This window comes from Macaca thibetana, chromosome 14, assembly GCF_024542745.1.
Source record: "Macaca thibetana thibetana isolate TM-01 chromosome 14, ASM2454274v1, whole genome shotgun sequence".
In the NCBI taxonomy this organism is placed as follows: domain Eukaryota; kingdom Metazoa; phylum Chordata; class Mammalia; order Primates; family Cercopithecidae; genus Macaca; species Macaca thibetana.
The window spans coordinates 67,048,807-67,059,187 of NC_065591.1; the positions used below are offsets into that span (position 1 = coordinate 67,048,807).

The 10,381-nt window shown below is 46.3% G+C and overlaps 1 protein-coding gene across 1 annotated transcript; it reads left to right on the forward strand.

Annotated features, from left to right (window-relative positions):
- Positions 1 to 3,782: 3,782 nt before the first annotated feature.
- LOC126936500 (SIN3-HDAC complex-associated factor-like) lies at positions 3,783 to 8,117 on the forward strand. The gene is made up of 2 exons (XM_050759260.1): positions 3,783 to 4,716; positions 8,068 to 8,117. The coding sequence occupies exons 1-2, from the start codon at positions 4,086 to 4,088 to the stop codon at positions 8,115 to 8,117; spliced, it is 681 nt and encodes a 226-aa protein (XP_050615217.1). The 5' UTR covers positions 3,783 to 4,085.
- The last annotated feature ends 2,264 nt before the right edge of the window (positions 8,118 to 10,381 follow it).

The following is a 10,381-nucleotide window of genomic DNA, read 5'->3' on the forward strand; positions in this document are numbered from 1 at the left end:
GTGCAGTGGCCGGATCTCAGCTCACTGCAAGCTCCGCCTCCCGGGTTCACGCCATTCTCCTGCCTCAGCCTCCCGAAGAGCTGGGACTACAGGCGCCCGCCACCACGCCTGGCTAGTTTTTTGTATTTTTTAGTAGAGACGGGGTTTCACCGTGTTAGACAGGATGGTCTCGATCTCCTGACCTCGTGATCCGCTTGTCTCGGCCTCCAAAGTGCTGGGATTACAGGCTTGAGCCACCGCGCCCGGCCGTGTACCTGGCTGTTTACATTGCTTGCACCCTTGTGACTGACTCCAGTAGAACTCAGTTGAAATTTGCCTTTGTGAAGTCTTCCCTGATCTGGCTTTTGCTGTTATGGCCTGATTTATGTCCCCCCAAATTGTGATGTTGAAGCCCTAACCTCCAGCACGACTATTTGGAGATAGGGCCTTTAAGGAGGTATTGTGGCACTGGCTTGGCTCTTGTCATGGACTCTATTGCCTTTCCTGGCTGGACCTCTCTGCAACTCCATCTTTCCTACTTCCACAGTTGGGGCTTGATGAATGAGGAGAGATTTGCTTACTTATAGCTCTCCTGAATGTTCTTCAAGCCAAGGCTATCACTACTTCCCTCTGTTCCTTTCCAGTTGAAAATAGGGTTTGGAAGAAGAGGGCAAGAAGAGGCATTGAACATGCAGATGGGGGTACATACTGCCCTCAGGGACTCCTGCCACCACCCATCACACTGCCAGCTCTCCCATCCTCCACCCCATCAGTGATCCCAAAGTAATTGGATGTTCTCTGCAGGAGAGTAGGAGGCTCAGACCAAAGGAGCCAAGGCTGAGGGCCAGGGGTCACAGGAAAGCTTGAGAGTCATTTTCTTTCTGTCAGGGCTTCAGATATAAAATCTGATTACCAGTGAAATAAAGATGACACTAGTCTATGTGTTTTTATTTTTATTTTATTTTTCCTGAGACAGAGTCTCACGCTATTGCCCAGGCTGGAGTGCAGTGGCGTGATCTCAGCTCACTGCAACCTCTGCCTCCCAGGCAAGTGATTCTTGTGCCTCAGCCTCAAGAGGCTGTATGAGGCACACGCCACCATACCCAGTTAGTTTTTGTAATTTTTTGTAGAGATGGGGTATCACCATGTTAGCCAGGCTGGTCTTGAACTCCTGGCCTCAAGTGATCCGCCCGCCTCAGCCTCCCAGAGTGCTGGGATTACAGGCATGAGCCACCATGCCCATCCTGTTTTTATTTTAACTTGTGAAAATTACATGTGTTCCAAATAATATTTTAAAACAAGTTAGTCTATTCATAAACATGGTAAAAATTCTAGAGTACAGAAAAGAACCCCTCTCCCACTGCTGAGCTCACCCTCTGCAGAGGCGCTCTCCACTGTTTCTTGTATATATTTTTTTGAGACGGAGTCTCCCTCTGTCACCCAGGCAGGAGTGTAGTGGTGTGATCTCAGCTCACCGTAGGCTCCGCCTCCCGGCTTCACACCATTCTGCCTCAGCCTCCTGAGTAGCTGGGACTGCAGGTGCCCGCCACCAGGCCTGGCTAATTTTTTGTATTTTTAGTAGAGATGGGGTTTCACCATATTAGCCAGGATGGTCTCAATCTCCTGACCTTGTGATCTGCCCATCGGCCTTCCAAAGTGCTGTAAAGTGCTGGAATTAACAGGCGTGAGCCACCGCGCCCGGCCTTTCTTGTATATTCTTAAAGAGAGACACTCCATGTATACACAACTGAGTGTGTGTGTATTTTTATCTTTTCCCAGATGCTATTACCTTAAGTATGACAATACTGGCAGCTTAATGCACAATTTGTTCAGAAGCCATTTTAGAAAGAGGCCTGCCCCCTCAGGGTAACCTCATCACAACAGGATTTTAGAGAAGACTGCCACATTGGAGGCAAGAACCCTCTGAGCTGGATGCTGTCCACAGCACGTTAGGTATTGTATCTGCAAGCAAAAGGAGAAACTGGCTAACAAGCAGCACAGAACTTTATTGGAAGGATCTCAGGTAACTCAGAATCTGTGAGAAGCCTGGAAAACTCAGCTCTGAAATGAGATCTAGGGAGGCTGACATCAGGGAACACAGCCAAGGTTATGACTGAAAAGCAGTCTGGTCTAGGATGTCATCACCAGACTCTCCCAGTGAATGATTTTTCACCTGTCCCTTTTTCTTTGTGTCACTGTGAGGTTTAAAGTTGTGGGTGAGAGCATCTGATTGGCCAAGCCTGGTGTCTGACCCAGCTGTTGAAAAAGATAGCTTTGGCTTCTACAGTGGAAATGAGGCCCAGCCCAGTGCCTTACTCCATGCACTTCTCCCCCAACTAGGTAAGGTGTTGATGCTTTGTGGCATTGTGAAATTGTCCTTGAAACCCACTGGTAGAAATATGGCTATTGGCAACATGGAGACAAGGGCTGACGCCTTTCATTGACTTCTCATCAAAGGTTACTGTTGGCTAGGCGCGGTGGCTCACGTCTGTAATCCCAGCACTTCAGGAGGCCGAGGTGGGCGGATCACGAGGTCAGGAAATCGAGACCATCCTGGCTGACAGGGTGAAACCCTTTCTCTACTAAAAATATAAAAAATTAGCCGGGTGTGGTGGTGGGCGCCTGTAGTCCCAGCTACTCCAGAGGCTGAAGCAGGAGAATGGCGTGAAGCCAGGAGATGGAGCTTGCAGTGAGCTGAGATGGCCGTCTCAAAAAAAAAAAAAAAAAAGGTTACTGTCAGGCTCTGAGGAGTTAGGCTCTAGTCTTGAGGTTTCCTGGCAGCTGGTGACAGACTGGGAGCTGGGAGCTGCTTAACTGATGAGCTTGCCCATCAGTCAAAGAGAACACCTGCTAGTAATATGAGCTCTTGGGGATAGACCCAAAGGGTGAGCCAGAGTCAGGGATGGAACCACCACCGTTAGCGAAGAGAACCAGGAGAAGCACAATGTATGTGAGAGGACAGTGGATAAAGGGTTTTTTGGGGGTCCACTCCCAGACAGAATCTGGGCTGGCAAGGCTGCTGAAGCCCACAGCGTAATGTGATACTCTGGAGCCTGCTACCTGCATCTGTGACCTCACCCCCAAGGGGAGGTCCAAGAAATTTCAGCCACAGACCCCACCCAGCTCACCACCTCCAGTCAGCCATGCTCCACACTGTTACCTGGGAAATGAAGCAAAGGTTATGAGTATCTCAGTGCTGCTGTGGTGGTGAGGCGAGTGGGAACACCTTCCTCTGCAGTGCTTTTACTAAGGAGACTTGAGATGTGGGGAGAAGCTGAGCATTGCAATCAGAGACCTGGGATCAAATTCTGGCACCAGCACTGATTCATTGAGTGGGTGACCTTGGACCTTTCTGATCCTCAGTTATCTCATAGGGCTGTTGTGGGAATTAAAGGAGATGTAACTATTAATACGTGTTTCTGTGTTTCTTCTCTAGTGTTTATCATCTAGTATATTACCTCTGTTTGGAGACGTTATAACAGCTAAGAGCCCAGCTATGGCGGAGTGTGGTGGCTCACACCAGCACTTTGAGAGGCCTAGGCTGGTGGATCAGTAGAGGCCAGAAGTTCGAAAACAGCCTGGCCAACATGGTGAAACCCCATCTCTACTAAAAATACAAAATTTAGCTGGGCACGGTGGCTCACGCCTGTAATCCAAGCACATTGGGAGGCCGAGGCAGGTGGATCACGAGGTCAGGAGTTCAAGACCAGCCTGGCCAAGATGGTGAAACCCCATCTCTACTAAAAATACAAAAATTAGCCGGGTGTGGTGGTGGGCGCCTGTAATCCCAGCTACTCCTGAGGCAGGAGAATCTCTTGAACCCGGGAGGCGGAGCTTGTGGTGAGCCGATACTGTGCCACTGCACTCCAGCCTGGGCGACAGAGCGAGACTCCGTCTCAAAAAAAAACAAAAAAAAGGAAAGCGGAATCTACACCTTCTTGGCCAGGGGTAGCAACTGCAGAACTGCAGGAGACAATCTTTCTAGACAAGGCAGTTGAGGAGGAGGGAGTGCTTGAGGGGGACTGTCCTGGCGTGCACTCCGCACCTCGGGGACGTTATTGAGTGTGGAACGGCTGCTTTTGGAAGACTATTGCCCAGAGGAAAAGATGTTTAGTTTTCACAAGCCAAAGATGTACCGAAGTATAGAGGGCTGCTGTATTTGCAGAGCTAAGTCCTCCAGTTCTCAATTCACTGACAGTAAACACTATGAAAAGGACTTCCAGAGCTGTTCTGGATTGCATGAGACTCGTTCAGGAGACATCTGCAATGCCTGTGTCCTGCTTGTGACAAGATGGAAGAAGTTGCCAGCAGGATCAAAAAACTGGAATCATGTGGTAGATGTAAGGGCTGGACCCAGTCTAAAGACTACATTGAAACCAAAGAAAGTGAAAACTCTATCTGGGAACAGGATAAAAAGCAACCAGATCAGTAAACTGCAGAAGGAATTTAAACGTCATAATTCTGATGCTCACAGTACCACCTCAAGTGCCTCCCCAGCTGAATCTCCTTGTTACAGTAACCAGTCAGATGACGGCTCAGATACAGAGATGGCTTCTGGTTCTAATAGAACACCAGTTTTTTCCTTTTTAGATCTCACATACTGGAAAAGACAGAAGATATGTTGTGGGATCATCTATAAAGGCCGTTTTGGGAAAGTCCTCATTGACACACATCTCTTCAAGCCTTGCTGCAGCAATAAGAAAGCAGCTGCCGAGAAGCCATCTCCACTCAGGAGTGGTGACAGGTTTTTATGTAGAAGGGGAACAAAAAAAAAAAAAAAATCTAAATTTTGAAAAGACCACAAAGCAACAAACTGACCCTCTGTTTTGTTTTTGTTTTTTTTTTTTTTTTTTTTTGAGATGGAGTCTTGCTCTTGTTGCCTAGGCTGGAGTGCAGTGGCGTGATCTTAGCTCACTGCAACTTCCGCCTCCCGGGTTCAAGTGATTCTCCTGCCTCAGCCTCCCAAGTAACTGGGTTTATAGGTGCCCACCACCAGACCCAGCTAATTTTTTAGTTTTTGTAGAGATGGGGTTTCACCACGTTGGCCAGGCTGGTCTCAAATGACCCTCCTAGTTTTAACTTGGATATCTGCTATTCTGCCAAAAGACAATTTCTAGAGTAGTTTTGAATGGGTTGATTTCCCCCAGTCCCACAAACTCTGAAGCCAGTGTCTAGCTTACTAAAAAAAGAGTTGTACGTAATATTTAAGATGCTGAGTATTTCATAGGAAAGCTGAATGCTGCTGTAAAGTGCTCTTTAAGTCTTTTTTTTTTTTTCTTTTAATCCCCTTCTAATGAATGAAACTAGGGGAATTTCAGGGGACAGAGATGGGATTTGTTGTATGATAAACTGTATGTAGTTTTTAGTCTTTCTGTATTGAGAAGCAGTGGTTGGGGCATTTTTTAAGATGGCTGGCTACTCTTGTTTTCCCTCACGATAATAAATTTGTCATAACTCAGTAACATGGACTTGCCCCTAGAGGTAGTTGTTGATAATTCTGAAATATTAAGGTCTTGCCAAGCTTCTGATGATTCAAACCTGTACTACTGATTATTAAGCAGGACAGATTGAGCTTTCTGTTGCAAATACCTTGGAGGAGAAAGTAATTTCTAAATATACAGAGGTAACTTGACTATATATGTTGCATCCTGTGCCTCCCTTCATATTAATATTTGATAAAGATTTTAATTTATGTAAAACTTCTAAAGCAGAATCAAAAGCTCCTCTTTGGGAAATGGCAGGTCTTTAGGACAGGCGAGACCCCGTATGAATAGTACCAAAGCATTACCGCATGGTAGAGAGCACACTCTATTAAAAATGTTAAGCTATCTGAAAAATAAAATGTGCAAGTCTTCAGGATGGCACAAAACAAAGGTTAATGCTTCTTGGGGCACATTTCTTAGAGGGCTTGTTGAGTGTGTACATATAATTGACTTTTGTTTGTGTTACATGACTTTGATGACCATTGAAAATCTGCACAATTCAGTTTCAGCTCTGGATTACTTCCGTTGACCTTTGTGAAGGTTTTTATCTGTGTAGAATGGGTGTTTGACTTGTTTTAGCCTATTAAGTTTTTATTTTCTTTCACTCTGTATTAAAAGTAAAATTTACTAAAAGAAAAAAAAAAAATTTAGCCGGGAGTGGTGTGGTGGCATATGCCTGTAATCCCAGCTACTCGGGAGGCTGAGGCATGAGAATTGCTTGAACCCAGGAGGCAGAGGTTGCAGTGAGTCGAGATCGTGCCACTGTACTCCAGCCTGGGTGACATAGCGATACTTTGTCAAAAAAAAAAAAGACATCAACACTCATTGTGGAAAATTTGGACAACAAAGGAAAACATGGCTAAGAGAAAAATAAAAAAGAGCCCAGCTCTTCAAGCTGGACAGTTTGGATTCAGCACCAGGTATACAACTTAGCAGTATGGGCCCCAGCACATCAGTTACCTCCCTGTGCCTCCCTTTGGTCATCTGCATGTAGAGTGCTTAACACAATGCCTGACCTATCACAGCAAGTGCCCAATTAGTGCTAGCTGTTACTATTACCACTACTTAAGCATATCCTCTTGGATTTTAATAGCTAAATTCATGATATTGGATTCTCCCCATCCCAACTATATGTACCCTGACCACAGGTGCCATGCTTTCTGCTTCTACTGAAAGGTGGGCATAGCTGGGCAGATAATCATCCCCATTTTACAATGGTGAATTTGGCCTTTTACTGTGTGCCTTGTTCCATTTTCCATCTTGATTATTTCTAATTTTTTTTGTTTGTTTGAGGTGAAGTCTCATTCTGTCACCTAGGCTGGAGTGCAGTGGCATGATCTCGGCTCACTGCAACCTTCGCCTTCTGGGTTCAAGTGATTCTCATGCCTCAGCCTCCCGAGTAGCTGGGATTACAGGTATGCACTAGCACACCTGGCTAATTTTTGTATTTTTAGTAGAGACGGGGTTTCACCATGTTGGCCAGGCTGGTTTCGAACTCCCAACCTCTGGTGATCCGCCCACCTCGGGCTCCCAAAGTGCTGGGATTACAGGCATCCATCTAGTGATTATTTCTGATATCTGATGTTGCTGTGTATAAATGCAGCTGTTGTATTTCAAAGTAGGGCCTGCCAACATGAGACAGGAAAACATTGAAGTATCGTAGAGAGTTAATAGTTTCAACCTCAGAGATTGTTTTTCTTACTGTTCTCCTCAGGGACATTAGAGTTTGATAATGTTTTATCTACCAAACCATTCTCTCTTTTTTTTTTTGTCCTTATAATACCCAGATTGGTATGACTCTCTGTTATTAACCAAAGCTACATTTATAGCGTAAGCATGACCATGGTGAGAAGATAATTGTTATATGCCCTGAGCTTTCTGTAAACATTTAATCTCCTGACATCCCTTATAGTGGACACATTTCATTACTAACTTCATTTTACAAGTTTAACCCATGCAGTACATCTTAGGGGGAGTTGTTGATTTTTCTTAGGCTTTAAGAAATATTGGCAGGGTATGGTGGCTCACATCTGTTATCCCAGCACTTTGGGGGGCCAAAACGGGAGAATCCTTTGAGCTCAGGGGTTCAAGATCAACCTGGGCAACATAGCCAGACTCCATCTCTAAAAAAATTTAGGCCGGGCATGGTTGCTCACGCCTGTAATCCCTGTACTTTGGGAGGCTGAGCCAGGCAGATCACGAGGTCAGGAGATTGAGACCATCCTGGCTAACAAGGTGAAACCCTGTCTCTACTAAAAATACAAAAAAAATTAGCTGGGCATGGTGGCGGGCACCTGTAGTCCCAGCTAGTTGGGGGACTGAGGCAGGAGAATGGCGTGAACCCGGGAGGCAGAGGTTACGGTGGGCCGAGATCGCGCCACTGCACTCCAGCCTTGGCGACAGAGCGAGACTCCATCACATACACACACACACAAATTTAAAGACTAGTCAGACTTGGTGGCACATGCCTGTAGTCTCAGCTACTGGGAGGCTGAGGTGGGAGGATCACTTGAGCCTGGGAGGTGAGAAACATTGGCTGGTCTCCTGGCCCCTTCCCAGAGCCACAGCCCCAGGCCCTTGCTTTCTGAGGTGCTGCTTGTCCCAGGGGACTCAACTGCTGATGGTGTGCCCCAGCTGCAGGATATTGCCACCTGAAAGTACACCTGTAAGGGGATGCTGGGGTCTTGGGAAGGAAGGTGACTGTTAACCTATGGAGATCAGCTTACTGTATGAGCATTGGCCAAAATGACCCTGCTGCCCAGCCTTGGCCCAGATCAAGATCTAGAGGCCAGGAAGGAAGTGGGCCTACCTCCCCACTGTGCCATGCAACTGGTCAGATATAAGAGGTGGAGATACGGGCTCCACCCCTCCAGGACCACCAGCAACCAGGGTGTTTGCAGCCTGGTTTTCCACAAGTCTGCCCCACCCCTAAGGCCACACAGCTGAAGCTTTGGCTCTGCTTTCTTGCTTTCATTCCAGGGATGGGCAGGCTGCCATTGGGCCACCTGCTGCCCCTGGCCCCAGACTCTCTGGGTAGGTGGCCATGTGATCCAGCTGGCAGGACCACCCCACCCATTTCAGTGTCCTAATTCTTACTTTGTTATGCCATTGTGGCAATCTGGTGGTAAATATAACCTTTTGACAGAGTTTTTGAACTGCCTGGAACCCAAGATCCTAAACATTTTTTAACCGTATTTGGGTTATCTTTTATTTCGGTTTTTATCCCCAATGGAGAAAAATCAATATGGAAAAAAGTTATTTTAAAATACACGATGAGTGGCAGCAGTGGTGGTAGGGGAAAAAAAGGTTAAAAAATTTTTTTAAATAAAAAAAATACAGGATGAAGTGAATTAAAAGATTTGTTTAATGTACTTCAAGGATAATATTTGTGTCTGCAAAATTTGAGAATAAATTGGTCTCAAATTTAAAAAAAAAAATTTAGAATGTCAAGATCCTAACTTCCAATTTGAGAACAAGTAACATGAGTCTGTGGATTGGAATGACTTATGTGATCCCAAACCCTCATTTTCACAAAGAAGTAGATGGAGGCCCAGTAGCTTTGAAATTCAAATGAAGCCATGCCTCTGCTGCCTAGTCCAGTGCTTGTGCTAACCACTCAGCCTGCCCAGGTACAACTGGGTCTCTGTCCACAGAGCAGGGAGTCCACTGTGATGTATGCATCCTGCCCTCACTGGCAGGCCATTGACTACAACTGCAGCCAGCCAATTCTCAACAGCCCTTAGTGTGGTGAGCAGGAGAGCTCGGCGCTTTGAGCCCTCAATTGCCTGGAGAGAAGGTAGAGCTGGTCTTTAATTAAGGACTTTTTTGCTTTTTAGAGGGAGCTTCCGGGGAAGCATAGCACAGCAATAGGGCCACTTTCCTGCCAGAGGGGGTGGGTGCCAAAGGAGGTGGATCTTTTGCTCACTGGTTTACCCTCAACATACCAGGAAGAATAGTCATCCTGATTCACTGTTTGGTTCAGGTTTTTATCACACAGTATTGTGTGATAAGTAACCACTGTTTGGTGGTTACTCTGACTCGGTGTGGTGGCTTATGCCTGTAATTCCAGCACTTTGGGTGGGAGGCCAAGGCGGGTGGATCACCTGAGGTCAGGAGTTCGAGACTAGCCTGACCAACATGGTGAAACCCCCGTCTCTACTAAAAATACAAAAATTAGCTAGGCATGGTGGTGTGCACCTGTAATCCCAGCTACTAGGGAGGCCGAGGCGGAAGAATCGCTTGAACCCAGGAGGTGGAGGTTATGGTGAGCTGAGATTGCGCCACTGCACTCCAGCCTGGGCAACAGAGTGAGACTCTTTCTCAAAACAAACAAAAAATGAAAATCTAATATATCCATATGGTAATGAATGTTTCCTTTTGTTTTTATTTTTATTTTTTATTTTTGAGATCGAGTCTCACTCTTTGCCCAGGCTGGAGTACAGTGACACAACCTAGGCTCACTGCAACCTCCACCTCCTAGGTTCAAGCAATTCCTCTGCCTCAGTCTCCCCAGTAGCTGGGACTACAGGCATGCACCACCATGCCCAGCTAATTTCTGTATTTTTAGTAGAGATGAGGTTTTGCCTTGTTAGCCAGGCTAGTCTTGAACTCCTAATCTCAGGTGATGCACCCACCTCGGCCTCCCAAAGTGCTGGGTTTATATTGTTTTATTTTATTTTTTAAATCTTGTTCTTTGGAAGAGCATTAAGAATAGTCATAAAATGACTAGTCTCCATGCTGGGGGAGGCAGCATGGAGAGAGCTGGCTTCAGAGATAGCTGGGCCCAGGTCTGAATCCTGGCTCTGCTGCCACTCTCCAGCCCAATGACTTTAGTCACTTCACCTCACAAGGCTGAGTCTCTGTTTCCTTATTTGTGAGGGGGCAGGTGGGCGGCAATAGTGCCTGCCTTACACTATTAC

Bases quoted from the DNA above. Each gene is read 5' to 3' on its own strand.
- LOC126936500 (XM_050759260.1), top strand. From the start codon at position 4,086: ATGTTTAGTTTTCACAAGCCAAAGATGTACCGAAGTATAGAGGGCTGC. The intron at 4,717-8,067 runs GTGACAGGTTTT...TGCTTGTCCCAG, and splicing joins GCCATCTCCACTCAGGAGTG to GGGACTCAACTGCTGATGGT.